Below are 15320 nucleotides of genomic sequence, written 5' to 3' on the forward strand. Positions count from 1 at the left end.
GAAAGGGCACTTACTGGAAAGAGTGATAAGGAAGTTGGATCACATGGGTCTACTGGGTCATCTGAAGAGAGTGCACACCTGGGGTTGGTTGACCAGGCCGGGTTACCTGGGGCTACCGGTTGTCCTGTAATGAAGGAACCCATAGGAATTGATAATCAACCTGGGTTACCTGGGGCTACCGGACCTCCTGGAATAAAGGGACCCACGATAATAGATGGTCATGGTGGGGTACCTGGGTGTACTGGACCTCCTGGACTAAAAAGGCACATGGGGAAGGTGGGTCACGGCGGGGTACCTGGGTCTACTGGACCTCCATGGTCTTCAAAACCAAGAGTTGTTTGGGTCTACGGCCGAACAAAGGGGACAAATGGGATTGGCTGGCCAAGCATCGGTGACTGGGTAACTTCTCAACCTTCAAAAGGGAAGGAACTCATCCTGAAAACATCTGACCAGCGTGAATCAAAAGAAGGTGAACTATTCGAATATCATTGTCTTGGAATGATTTGAGCATGACTTCAAATAACATTATAACATAGCTATTAGATTATGTGAAACAATTGTTGAACAAGTGTCGACTCCTTCTTATATCATGTGGGATTAAAGGAGATTCCAAAAGGCAATTAATTAAAGAAAGGGAGCAATTAACTAATCAATTAAGATGTCACCATGTGGAAAAAGTTTTCCAATAAAATAAGTATGATTTGTATAATACTTTACTCTCCGTGTATTAATCTTTTTACAAATTTCTAATCTAGTATCTAATACAGTAGAAGCCGCTTAATTGCACGGCCTTTTTGCCAGTAAATTTCGTGCAATTATCCGACTGGTGCAAAAATGCGAAGTTATCTTGCTGGACCGCACTGTTTTGCGATTTTAGGATTTCGTGCAGTTAACAGAAGTGTGCGTTTATCCGGCAATTAACTGGTTTCTACTGTATATATAAAAGTATATAATATAAACTACTGAGAATCTTGGAATATCGACATATAAACGGGTTTGAATCATTGTGTCTTCATCATCATCACCATCATCATCATCATCATTGTTATCGTTATCATGGTGTCTTACCATTTTTCTATCGTCACATAGTAACTTTCCTTTGAGATCCAGAATGTTTAATCTTGTGATCTTCCAGATTACTTCAGTGTCACTGACGAAGGATAGCGGATTCTATCCGAAACGTCTGACCGTTTCCAAAACCATATCCAGTTGCTTGAGTAAATACTTTTTGGTTAATCTTGTGATTTAGGGTAAACATTTATGATGCGTTTCTGTAATCTATTGCGTTCTAAATTCATCATGTGCTTGTTATTTTCAGCATGTCTGGTGGAACCCACCATGCGGAAGGAGTGCGGTTGGCCAGGCATGACTCCAGTGGAGTGCCATCAGCGAGGATGTTGCTTTGATGATTTGACGAAAAATGCTTACTGGTGCTTTCACAAGAGAGGTAGGCCATGCTAAAACAAGGCTTGTTTTTATCACAGTCTGGTTTGGTTTCAGTAAAAAGCATGTATCAATGATGTCTCATTCGCTTTTGTTGATAATTGGCAGGTGGTTCTTAACCGTTTACAGCGGGGGGGGGGGGCGGCACGTGTCACCTTCCATGTCTTAGAACACCAGAAGGGCTAACACTTGAGCCACAAACAATGCGTAGTAAGTTTTCCTATACTTTAGTTAGCAACAAGTTCAGAAGTTTGATACATTTTCAATTTCTCCGTTGCTATGGCAACCGTTTGTTATTAGGCATTTTGGACAAAAATCTAATTTCGATTTTAACAATGTATTTTCCCTATATTACTGCTATTTTCTAGCATTCAGAAAATATTATGTTATATGGTATATCTTTCATAATTAAGTAAGTTCCCCTAGCACGGCTTAATGTCCTGTGCTAAGAACTGCAAATCTTTCAAGGAAGTGCAATTCACATATGCGCGCATGAATTTAATAACACTGTTGGCATACAGTACAACAAAATCCGTAATTTTGCGATTAGGGCTCGGGAGAGCACGAAAAAAGCACGAAAAAAAGGACAATTTTGGCTCCTTCACAATGGTTTTGCAAGCAAATGACGTAAATTTTGGTACAAGGGTGCACTAGATATTCATTCAATTTCAAATGACCCCTGTATTATTTATGGCATGAACCACTTGTGAGCCCGGTGTTGTCTGGAAGAGTCCATTGTTACTCGGAGGGGTTCATTTTTTTAAAATTCTTGTGGCTCGTCGTATAAACATGAGTTCGAAAAATTCTCACTAGCCGGCTAACGAAACACGACGCGACTGGATCATTGATGTAGCAAACTCATGTCTGCATGAAACCCTCGACTCCCATGGAGTTCTCGACAGGCTTTGAAGTCAACGTGGTCCCGCCCGATCTGACAATATGTAAATCGCTGAGTGCATCACAACACGAATATAATTGAAATTGAATTTCGTATTGCTTCCCCAAAAATAAACCGTGTAAAATACAGCTAGTGGACCCCCAAAAAATGGAAGATTTGGTCCAAATATATTAATGACTTTGTACTGAACTGATGGAGGGATTTGCCGCATACTTTGAGATCACATGCGGTGCCGTGCAAAGGTTATCATATCTGTTTCCGGTGTTACTTTTCGGCATTCTTGTGACAAATTTGTGGCATTTTGTGCCCTCACACTCAAGAGCCATTGTTGTGAAATGAAGTATTTACTCTCATCGCCGAACGAAGCAACAGGTCGTCAGCGTTGACCTAACTTGGAATGCAACAAGCGGCGTAAACAATCGCTCAGTTACGGCGGGCCTCGCATCGGCGGAAACGCACGCACGGTCAAAAAATACGAACCAGGGGGAAGCTGAAGTCAGTTGACACAAAATTCTTCTTTCTGTTTTCTTAAAATCGTTTCAATAGGTCAAAGAGAGACAGAGGTATTTGTATGCCGAAGTTACGGTACCCTATTTATAATGAAACAATATGTAAAGTAACTTTAAAACAACATTTTTTCTGTTTCTACCGACCGAGATTCATTGTGTAAATCGTGCACAGACGATTTAAAATCAACCCCTAGACGGAAAATGCCCAATCACCACCACTCTCATTTATCATTAGTCAAAACGCAACAGTTTTCAGACAACTGACACTGCTACAATACGATGTCGAACTTGTAAATTTACGTCCGAAGTTGCGGCACCTTCCGTTACATATTCTACAATAGTAATATCCTTATATAGAACTTTATATCATTTACAATTAGGCATTTGGATTTACATTAGAATTATGTATTGAAATTAAACTTTCACGTCTCAATTTTCACTCAGAACCATTAGGTTGGAATCTTTCGGAACCCTTTCCGAAGGGTTACCAAACGTGGCGCGGTATCTACTACAAGGCGTTCAACACACGTGAAAGCTTCAGCGGAGCGGCTGCGATCTGTCGTCAGGACGGCGGTACCCTCGCCATGCCCCGAGACAGGGAGATCAACGACTTCCTCAAATCATTCTACCAGTCCGTGAGCAAAGATAACTCCTTCTGGATCGGCCTGCACGATCAGCACAAAGAGGGGCAGTTTGAGTGGATAGACGGCGACTCAATCGGGGAGTACAACTCGTGGAATCCGGGAGAGCCAAATAACGCTCTCGGTGGGCAAGACTGTACCCATTATTGGCCCCCTCATAACGGATACGGCCTCTGGTACGATGCCGATTGCAATCAAGGAGCGTATTTCATCTGCCAAGTTGTTCCAGGTAAATTGTATTCTTATTACCTTTTTTTGTAACTTGAATTGTAGTACTTATACTAAAGTAGGCACCAATTCGAGTTATGAAACAACAGACATTCGAATTGGAATGACTTTCAGCATTGTACTACGCTTATTACTACCAACACTTAGCATATTCCATGATGATAGACAAGTTAACGCTAGTCTTTTTTTATGTTCTTGTGTATTCTCAAAATTATTTCTAAAAATACACGCGTGTGCATTTGAGTATGGAAAAAACGCAAAAGAAAGATGATGCAGTTTTTGGTGTTGTAACATGTAGTGGATATAGAACCACGTCAACATAAAAAAATGTCATTCTTACTTCTGCTATTGAAAAAAAATCTCTAGGTACTTTCCCTGAAGGATACGTATTGTGGCGTGGAATCTACTACAAGGCATTCAACACGCGTAAAAGCTTCAGCGGAGCGGCTGCAACCTGTCGTCAGGACGGTGGTACCCTCACCATGCCCCGGGACAAGGGGATCAACAAGCTCCTTACAGCCTTGTCCAAGCCCATGGACACATCTGGGGCCTTCTGGATCGGCCTGCACGATCAGCGCAAAGAGGGACAGTTTGAGTGGATAGACGGCGACTCAATCGGGGAGTACAACTTGTGGAATCCGGGAGAGCCAAATAATGCTAACAGTGGGGAACACTGCGTCCAGACCGTGTATCCTGATCCATTCGGATGGAATGACGCCAGTTGCCAACAATCTCTGCCCTTCATCTGTCAAATTGTTACAGGTATTTAGTGCATTGAGTGACTATAATACCCTTTTAGTACAACCATTACAAATACACTACCAAAAATGATTTTTCTTGTTTTGTTTACCCCATGGACAATTCGTATATAAAGAAAAACATTCTTGCAATAAAAAATCTGGAATAAAATTCTAAGCAAAACAAGAATCTACCAAAAAACTTAATTCTCACACAAAGAACAATTTTCTTATCTTCTTTGGTGAAGAAAATTTTTCTCACACCTAAGAATTTTTTTGTACTTTAAGCAAAATCTTGTTGTTTTTCTTATGATGCAAGAAATAAAATTCTAGAAATGCTTGCTTTTTTATAGAAATACGAGAATTTTTGCTTTTGATGTAAGAAAAATATTCTTGGTGTAAGAATATTAATCTCAAAAATGTCTAAAAATTCAAGCAAAAATTTCTTGGGGACAGAACAATTTTCTTCATGAAAGATACATTTTCTGTTAGGAAGAAAAACAAGATACGCAAAAAAAAGTCATTTTTGGTAGTGTATGAACATCGTTTGAAACTCCTTATGTGTTTTGCGTCAATGCATTGAGTCGCCAAAAAGCAGTTACTCAAGCAACTGGATATGTTTTTGGAAATGGTCAGACGTTTCGGATAGAATCCACTATCCTTTGTCACTAAGGATAGTGGATACTATCCGTAACGTCTGACCGTTTCCAAAGACATATCCAGTTGCTTGAGTATCTACTTTTTTGCGTATCTTAGCACCTGGATGTCTAACCTACATCGACGCAAATGCATTGAATCGTTATTGCACAGATTCTACTTCTTTTGAAACACACCCTGTTGATTATGGAAATATAGAAGTCGGAAAAATTAAAAAGAAAAATATACGTGTTAGAATGAATGTGCAAGTATTGTAGTTGCTGGTAATTTTTCTCTCTTATCTTTTTATTAATTCTTGAATATTCTGGAACTTCTTCTTCAAAGTAATTCTCTCTTTGCACACATGCATAAAAACATGATTGGGTAACGCATTTTGTCAATGTAATGTCTAATGAACATTGAACAATGTCAACATTATAAAGTGGTGATAGAAAAAATTACAATATTTCTTTAGGCGCTTTTAATGAGAAAGGCTACGAAAAGTTGCACGGTATGTACTACAAGGCGTTTGACGAACCGAAAAGCTTCATTGGAGCGGCTGCAATCTGTCGTCTAGACGGTGCTACCCTCGCCATGCCCCGAGACAAAGAGACCAACGACATCCTCAACACCTTTTTCCAGTCCGTGAGCGAATCCGGGGCCTTCTGGATCGGCCTGCATGATCAGCAGGAAGAGGGGCAGTTCGAGTGGCTAGACGGCTACTCACTCGCAGAGTACAACGCGTGGCATCCGGGAGAGCCAAATAACTCTCTCGGTGAGGAGGACTGTGCCCAGGCCATGTTACTGTATACAGTCGGTACATTCGGATGGAATGACATTAGTTGCCACCAAGCCCTGCCCTTCATCTGCCAAATTCATCCAGGTGGGTGCAAATATTTAGCATTATCTATATTCATTCCAACCATATTAATTTTCTAAGGCGCCTAATATATGCAAGTGTTGTAATAAATAGGTACATTGCATTGTTATTGTCTTGATTCTTTAAAAAGCATTCTTTTCTGTATGGAACAAAGGCAAAAGGCAAAAACAGGAGAAGCGTTGCTGTTATAATAATTAGCAAATAGTTAGGATTCTGTTTTCTTTTATTCCTAACTCAAAATAATAGCAATTGTTTGTTGACAGGCAGTTTTGCCAAAAACCACTATTTTTGGTTCTAACAATGTATTTCCCCCCCGTCCAGGGATGACCAAAAAAGCCCGGTCTGAACAGGGTTAAATTCGCGGTGAAATGGCGAACGCGAAAACCGCTAATATAAATCCTCCGCGAACATTTCTGCATTACAGTAATTTGCGCTGACTGTGCTCATATTTTGCACAAAGACAGTATTTGGTCCACAACCCCTTAAGATAGCTTTTAAAAAAAATCAAAACTCCTATTTATTATGGCAAATTATGTTATCCAGCCAGTTCCACCTTTCTCTTCCAAAATGGAAATCAGCATACATTGCGGCAGCTTCTCTTGACCACCTGAAATGGAATTTCAACGGACCTTAACTACATGTCTTGTCTACGGTAGATCCATAAATTGCTTATGTAATAAATTAAATGTCTGTACGTGACTTTTTGTCAAGTGGTTTTCTTTGAAGTCGAAAAGTTTTGTGTTTGGAGAAAATCTTGAATTTGAGTCATGAAACAAAGTTGAATAGAATTCTAACTTGTTAAACGTAGACCAACATATATTCAAAGCTCAAAGGGCCCCAAATATGGAATCGAACGTTCATCCTATTCAACCTTTATCATTTGAATCATTAATAAATTCATTGTCCTCCCACCAGGCTGTCCAGATGGCTTTACTAAGTTCAGTGGAGCCTGCTTCAAAGCGTACCACCCGATAGTTTCCTACCACCAGGCGAGACAGTTTTGTGCCATGAAGGGCGGACTTTTAGCCATGCCAAAAGACAAGACCACAGACGACTTTCTGTTGCAGTTGAAGAACAAGGCGGATCGCTGGCACTATTTCTGGTTTGGTTTGAGCGACGAGAACAGTGAGGGACAATGGGTCTGGGAAGATGGGGAAATTCTCTACCAGGATACCCCTTGGAGTGACTGGAGGGAGGGAGAACCGAATAATCGTTATGGGGATGAAGACTGTGCACATTACAGTCCTCAAGCGTGGCCGGGATGGAATGACATTCTGTGCTCAAGGAAGGTGGCCAAGTTTATCTGCCAGACAAAAGGTTTGTCATACGACATTTTCTTTTATCTTTTAACCCTATTGAGACCGGGGGCGGGCTTTTTAGGCCTGCGCCAACCTCCAAGTCGGATAACGCCAGAATGGCTTACGCTAGAGCCACCAAACTTTGTGAGTTTTCCTTAAATCTGGTTGCCAACAAATTTACAACGTTTGGAAAAAATCCATTTTTTTGTTGCCAAGGCAACCGTTTGTTGACAGGCACCCCTGAAAAAGCCCGGTTTGAATAGGGTTAAGATTCTTTAAACACAACCAGAATTGTACTCATTTCCAACGTTTCGATGTCTCCCAGACACCATCATCAGGGTTAGAATGACTGATTCCAGAGAAGAGGGGGAATACAAGCTGAGCCACGTTTTGGACGACATTGTTGTTGCTACAACGCCACCTACATTGACTATAAGCAACAGCAAGAATAAGATTTAGCCATTCTAACCCTGATGATGGTGTCTGATAAAGATTGAAACGTTGGGAGTGAGTACAATTCTGGTTGCGTTTCGAAGAACCTTACTATATAAGTATTTTATCAACCTGATGAAACTATTTACGGACATTTCCTTTTGGACCGAATGAAGTTCTGGTTCCAGAAATATACACAGGACCTGCCTGGGTAAGCGCCAAATAAGAATATGGCTAAAATTGACCATTTTCGTAAAATCAAACAAGTGGCACACTTACAGTGACAATCACATGACCAACTATCACTACCTGAAACTCTATAAGCATTTAATAATGAATGATAGATACATAGATTTACCGTTTACAAAAGGTTTAGTTTGAATTCTAAATTATTACGTTACGTAGAGCATTTTAAACATGGCTCAAAGTCACAATTTTGCCAAACGCAACAAGAGGACTTTTTAAAAGAAAACGGCGTAACAACAAAACAGACCCCGAGTTTGCAATGTTACATTTGTTATATATCCTAATCATACATGTATGGTATCAATTTCAATCCAAAAACGTTACTAAATCGGCAATCAAAGCGTCATAAGATTGGGCTATTAGTTACATATTTTGAAGAGTAAAATATTGAACTATGATATATATTTTCAGTTTACCCTAAAACTTAATTCTAATAGTTTTTAGAAGGCCAAAATATTTTTCTATTTAGGTCTTGCTTTGTTTTGATGATGAAGTTGAAGGTGTTGCAGAGTATGACGTAAAATGCGCTGAATTCTGTGTTCTAGAGATCCAAAAATTGGGGGAAATTATCAGATTTCCCCGTTAGCATGCCAACAAGGAATTCTAATTTGAAAGAAACGTTTATTAAGGGATACAGACTACTGTGCAAAATATGAGCCTTCTCGATTTTATCCCTGTAACCATGTACTCTTTACCCAAGTATGTGTATGCACACTAGTACTGAATCACAGCACGAAAACAACTATTTAAGCAAAGTTTCAGAGATACGTATAAAGCCCTTAAAGGCGGAGAAATATTTCAGAAGATTTTAAGATCTATTAAAGGCATCGGAAACATACATCTGGCCTTTACGTAAGATTTCAGCGTTTGTAAATGTTACTTAATCTGTCGTGTTTCTTTACGTGAATTTTACATCTATTTTAGTATGCCGAAAAGAGAACTTAAATGTCTTAAAAAGTTATAAAAAATATTCCGTATTACTGTTTTGTGGTTATATTTTCTGTCAAAACTCACAAATACCGTTTCTCTAGATCTGTTACAAAATACATGTTTAGTTTACCAAACTTACCTCGGCCATGTCAAATATAATAAGCCTTTGTCTGGTGTTTGATAAAGCATTGCATCATCTGTTTTAAAACAGTGGCAAGATTTACAGTCAAAACTGACAATTGCGTTTTCCGGTACAAAATGTTATGTTAATACCTCAGCAAAGTCAAATAAAATACTCTTCTGTGTTGTTTGTTCCGAAAGCATATGACGTATTCAATCTTTCTGTGCGCAAGGTTTAATTCGAACAGGGAAGACCTCCTACTTTTGGCTTATATGCGCTCCCTTACGTCATATGAAATGTAGCGTTTTTCTGTTGAATATGAGCCATGTATAATTTATTTCGAACCGCCGTGTACGCAAGGAAGACCTCCCCCGTTAGCTTATATGCTGCCAAGACGTATATAAAATGTTGCGTTTTTCTGTTGAGCATACGACATGTTTAATCTTTGAATCCGCGCAGTTTAAGCGAACATGGGCAGACCTCCTCCGTTTAGCTGATATATTGCCAAGACGTATATGAAATGTTGCGTATTTCTGTAAAACACACGATATGTTTAATCTTTGAATCCGCGCAGTTTAAGCGAACAAGGTGAGACCTCCCCCGTTTAGCTTATATGTTGCCAGAGCGTAGTTGAAATTTTGCGTATTTCTGTGGAACATACGACATGTTTAATCTTTAAATCCGCGCAGTTTAAGCGAACTAGGGGAGACCTCCCCCATTTAGCTTATATGTTGCCAAAACGAATATGAAATGTTGCGTATTTCTGTTGAACATACGACATGTTTAATCTTTGAATCCGCGCAGTTTAAGCGAACTAGGGGAGACCTCCCCCGTTTAGCTTATATGTTGCCAGAGCGTAGTTGAAATTTTGCGTATTTCTGTGGAACATACGACATGTTTAATCTTTAAATCCGCGCAGTTTAAGCGAACTAGGGGAGACCTCCCCCATTTAGCTTATATGTTGCCAAAACGAATATGAAATGTTGCGTATTTCTGTTGAACATACGACATGTTTAATCTTTGAATCCGCGCAGTTTAAGCGAACTAGGGGAGACCTCCCCCGTTTAGCTTATATGTTGCCAGAGCGTAGTTGAAATTTTGCGTATTTCTGTGGAACATACGACATGTTTAATCTTTAAATCCGCGCAGTTTAAGCGAACTAGGGGAGACCTCCCCCATTTAGCTTATATGTTGCCAAAACGAATATGAAATGTTGCGTATTTCTGTTGAACATACGACATGTTTAATCTTTGAATCCGCGCAGTTTAAGCGAACTAGGGGAGACCTCCCCCGTTTAGCTTATATGTTGCCAAAACGTGTATGAAATGTTGCGTATTTCTGTTGAACATACGACATGTTTAATCTTTGAATCCGCGCAGTTTAAGCGAACTAGGGGAGACCACCCCCGTTTAGCTTATATGTTGCCAAGACGTATATGAAATGTTGCGTATTTCTGTTGAATGTACGACATGTTTTATCTTTGAATCCGCGCACTTTTAAGCGAACTAGGGGAGACCTCCCCCGTTTAGCTTATATGTTGCCAGAACGTATTTGAAATTTTGCGTTTTTTTGTCAAACATACGACATGTTTAATCTTTAAATCCGCGCAGTTTAAGCGAACTAGGGAAGACGGTCCCGGAGACCTCTCCCATTTAGCTTATATGTTGCCAAAACGTACAAGAAATGTTGCGTATTTCTGTTGAACATACGACATGTTTAATCTTTGAATCCGCGCAGTTTAAGCGAACTAGGGGAGACCTCCCCCGTTTAGCTTATATGTTGCCAAAACGTACATGAAATGTTGCGTATTTCTGTGGAACATACGACATGTTTAATCTTTGAATCCGCGCAGTTTAAGCGAACTAGGGGAGACCTCCCCCGTTTAGCTTATATGTTGCCAAAACGTACATGAAATGTTGCGTATTTCTGTTGAACATACGACATGTTTAATCTTTGAATCCGCGCAGTTTAAGCGAACTAGGGGAGACTTCCCCCATTTAGCTTATATGTTGCTAGACGTATCTGAAATGTTGCGTATTTCTGTTGAACATGCGACATGTTTAATCTTTGAATCTTCGCAGTTTAAGACTTTCAGCGAACTAGGGCAGACCTCCACCGTTTAGCTTATATGTTGCCAAAACGTATATGAAATGTTGCGTATTTCTGTCAAACATACGACATGTTTAATCTTTCAATTGAATCCGTGCAGTTTTAAGCGAACTAGGGGAGACCTCCCCCGTTTAGCTTATGTGTTGCCAAGACGTACATGAAATGTTGCGTATTTCTGTTGAACATACGACATGTTTAATCTTTGAATCCGCGCAGTTTAAGCGAACTAGGGAGAACACCCCCGTTTAGCTTATATGTTGCCAAGACGTACATGAAATGTTGCGTATTTCTGTTGAACGTACGACATGTTTAATCTTTGAATCCGCGCACTTTTAAGCGAACACGGGGAGACCTCCCCCGTTTAGCTAATATGTTGCCAAGACGTATATGAAATGTTACGTATTTCTGTTATGTTTTTCTTATTATTAAATGGCGAGTATTTCTACAAGTAAATGTACGAATGATGTTTACTTCTTCATCTGCAAGCAAGAGTCAAGAAAGAACAGTCTGGGTACACAGGCAGAGTCTTCACGTGTTGCTCGTTTTTGTTTTGGTTATTGTGATATGCGTGGGCAGGCTAGATGTAAATTTATTCAGCGTTAATTCGTACGGGTATGCGGCATAGGGCGCGCCTCCGTCTGTGGCCGGCATACTATACATACACAGCGGCTGTGTCATGTGATAGGATGTATCCAATGGCAGAAAAGAGTGGAGGTTCAAATTTACTGGCACGGAGCGGTTATTTTCCAGGCGTTCATTTGAAGAGAAGTATTGAAGAACGTTTGGACCTGTTCTAATCCGCAAGTTGTGGCTGTTACCGCTTAGGACCCCCGTTGACGGAATTTGACGCAAAGAGAGGAGGTGGCTATCATTCTGTACAAGTTGATGCTGTTGGAAATCGACACAGAATGGGAAATCACGACCCTTGTACCATCCGGATTAATCGAAGCCGAGACTGCAAGCTGAACATGTTTCGCGTCCAAATAATCCAAGAGTCCAAGACCATCCAACAACACGAGTCATATCGGCCACTACTCCAGATCTTATCGGATTCTTATTCCTGTGGTGGCCAGATGGAACTGAGTGCTCTTTTTAACTTACGCCGAGACGCTTCCGATAACGTCCTTGGTCCGACACTGGAAATGTTACTGTGGACTTGGATGCTGCACGGAATTGCACAACCGTTGTGATTGCTTCAACTGCCGACTACATCAGAACAAAAGGCCATAAATACCTAGTAGGCTGTAGTTCTTTTTTTACTTTTCCATGTAATATTTTCTCCTGATTCAATAAAATTTCAAAGTGTCATCCATTGTATTTTCTTGCTTGGAAACGTGCTTATGATTATTCTGTTAAATTGGCACTTATCCACACCATATAATCAACTTAATGCATACGTATATGAGACGTACAGAGGGAACTTTAAACATGTCTTAAGGGTGTTTTAGTGCGTATATATGACAACTTTAAGCTGCTAAAACGAAAAATATAGACTCTTAATGCACACGTATATGAGACGTAAATAGGCTTTAGATCAAATAAACGTGAAGTTTAAACATGTCTTACGGGCGTTTTAATAAGAATTTATGGCAACTTTAAGCTGCTGAAAAGGCATATAAACACACGTTATAATCCACTTAATGCACACGTATATGAGACGTAAATAGGCTTAAGATCAAATAAACGAGAAGTTTAAACATGTCTTAAGGGCGTTTTAATAAGTATTTATGGCAACTTTAAGCTGCTGAAAAGGCACCTAAACACACGTTATAACCCACTTAATGCACACGTATATGAGACGTAAAAAGGCTTTAGATCAAATAAACGAGAAGTTTAAACATGTCTTAAGGGCGTTTTAATAAGTATTTATGGCAACTTTAGGCTGCTGTAAAGGCACATAAACACACGTTATAATCCACTTAATGCACACGTATATAAGACGTAAAGAGGCTTTAGATCAGATAAACGTGAAGTTTAAACATGTCTTAAGGGCGATTTAATAAGTATTTATAGCAACTTTAGGCTGCTGAAAAGGCACCTAAACACACATTATAATCCTCTTAATGCACACGTATATAAGACTTAAAGAGGCTTTAGATCAAATAAACGTGAACTTTAAACATGTCTTAAGGGCGTTTTAATAAGTATTTATGGCAACTTTAAGCTGCTGAAAAGGCACCTAAACACACATTATAATCCTCTTAATGCACACGTATATAAGACTTAAAGAGGCTTTAGATCAAATAAACGTGAACTTTAAACAAGTTTTAAGGGGGTTTTAGTAATCATTTACGACATCTTTAAGCTGCTGAAAGACAACTGGAAAACCGGAAAATAAGGACTAACACGGACCTACGGAAAGACCACTTAAAGGTAATATTTACGTACTCGTATAAGTGGTGTATAGGTCCGTAAAGAAGGAAAATACGTCAACATTACGCATGGTTTCAGCACGCTTAAATACCGTTTTTCGTGCCGTGAATCTCACTTACTGGAACGTCTTGAATGCATTCAAAACATATTTTTTTATCTTTTTCTTAGCAGAATATTAAGATGAGGCCGGATTAACTGCGGAAGGCGCTACGTCCACTCCAAAGTAAAAAAAAAAAACACTTTAATATAAAAAGATGACAGGGAAAGCTATGACGGTTGGGTTATGACCTAAGGCAATAAAGAAATTAAGCAATTGAATTGAATTACCAAATGGTACTGATGTAGAAAGGTCAGCATTAATTTTGCTTACGCTGACTGGTATTTATGTTATTTCAAATCAATTCATTTCATTTTATTTACACGGAAGTGGAATATGATGAATGATTTAAGGAAGGTCCATTATACAAACATGGGTATGATAATGAGACACATAAATAAACAAAGAGCAAGTATAGAAATAGTTGGAGTTGGAGGAGTTGACGTTTTTTTATGACATAAGGCAGCATGATTAATATTTGGAGAGACAATCCTGATTATACTAATGCTTAAATTTAGCAGTTTTTAGTTGAGTTTCATAGGACTGCCAATAGGGGCTGCACGAGCAACCTCCATGGAGGAGCTCCACAGAGCTGACCTCCATGGAGGTTGCTCGTGCAGCCCTCCAGCTCCACCGAGCGAGCTCTATACGCTATGAATACAAACACTTGGTTCTCGTCACCTTCATGGAACTTTTAGTACTACATGGAGGAGGTTCTCTCGTAGAGGACAAACAACCGGACTGAACTAGCAGCTGTACGCAAAACATGGTACACGGGCTATGAATGTATACATTTGGTTCACGTCACCCAAAACAAATTGGTCTTAGCGCTCTATACAGTAACAGAGGGCTGTTTGAGCAGCACTCTACGGATTATGAATGTCAACACTTGGTTCACGTCACCATCAACAAATCGCAAGGTGTTTAGGGCTCCATACAGGGATACTGTAAACAACAAACACACGGAGCCGATAACTGATCGAGCAACTCCACGGGCTATATGAATGTAAACACTTGGTTCACGTCACCATCAACAAATCGGTGTTTAGGGCTCCATACAGAGATACTGTAAACAACAAACACACGGAGCCGAAAGCTGTTTGAGCAGCTCCACGGGCTATATGAATGTAAACACTTGGTTCACGTCACCATCAACAAATCGGTGTTTAGGGCTCTATACAGGGATACTGTAAACAACAAACACACGGAGCCGATAACTGATCGAGCAACTCCACGGGCTATATGAATATAAACACTTGGTTCACGTCACCATCAACAAATCGGTGTTTAGGGCTCCATACAGAGATACTGTAAACAACAAACACACGGAGCCGAAAGCTGTTTGAGCAGCTCCACGGGCTATATGAATGTAAACACTTGGTTCACGTCGCCATCAACAAATCGGTGTTTAGGGCTCCATACAGAGATACTGTAAACAACAAACACACGGAGCCGAAAGCTGTTTGAGCAGCTCCACGGGCTATATGAATGTAAACACTTGGTTCACGTCACCATCAACAAATCGGTGTTTAGGGCTCCATACAGAGATACTGTAAACAACAAACACACGGAGCCGAAAGCTGTTTGAGCAGCTCCACGGGCTATATGAATGTAAACACTTGGTTCACGTCGCCATCAACAAATCGGTGTTTAGGGCTCCATACAGAGATACTGTAAACAACAAACACACGGAGCCGAAAGCTGTTTGAGCAGCTCCACGGGCTATATGAATGTAAACACTT

General features: G+C 40.0%; 1 protein-coding gene across 1 annotated transcript; it reads left to right on the forward strand.

Annotated features, from left to right (window-relative positions):
* The first annotated feature begins 4091 nt into the window (after positions 1–4091).
* On the forward strand, positions 4092–14119 carry LOC118431426 (macrophage mannose receptor 1-like). The gene is made up of 4 exons (XM_035842655.1): positions 4092–4481; positions 5568–5975; positions 6888–7289; positions 13653–14119. Exons 1-4 carry the CDS (start codon positions 4202–4204, stop codon positions 13658–13660), a joined length of 1098 nt encoding a protein of 365 aa, XP_035698548.1. The 5' UTR covers positions 4092–4201; the 3' UTR covers positions 13661–14119.
* Positions 14120–15320: the final 1201 nt, after the last annotated feature.

Source organism: Branchiostoma floridae, chromosome 15 (assembly GCF_000003815.2).
Source record: "Branchiostoma floridae strain S238N-H82 chromosome 15, Bfl_VNyyK, whole genome shotgun sequence".
Taxonomy (NCBI): domain Eukaryota; kingdom Metazoa; phylum Chordata; class Leptocardii; order Amphioxiformes; family Branchiostomatidae; genus Branchiostoma; species Branchiostoma floridae.

Bases quoted from the DNA above. Each gene is read 5' to 3' on its own strand.
- LOC118431426 (XM_035842655.1), top strand. From the start codon at position 4,202: ATGCCCCGGGACAAGGGGATCAACAAGCTCCTTACAGCCTTGTCCAAG. The intron at 4,482-5,567 runs GTATTTAGTGCA...ATATTTCTTTAG, and splicing joins CATCTGTCAAATTGTTACAG to GCGCTTTTAATGAGAAAGGC. The intron at 5,976-6,887 runs GTGGGTGCAAAT...TCCTCCCACCAG, and splicing joins CATCTGCCAAATTCATCCAG to GCTGTCCAGATGGCTTTACT.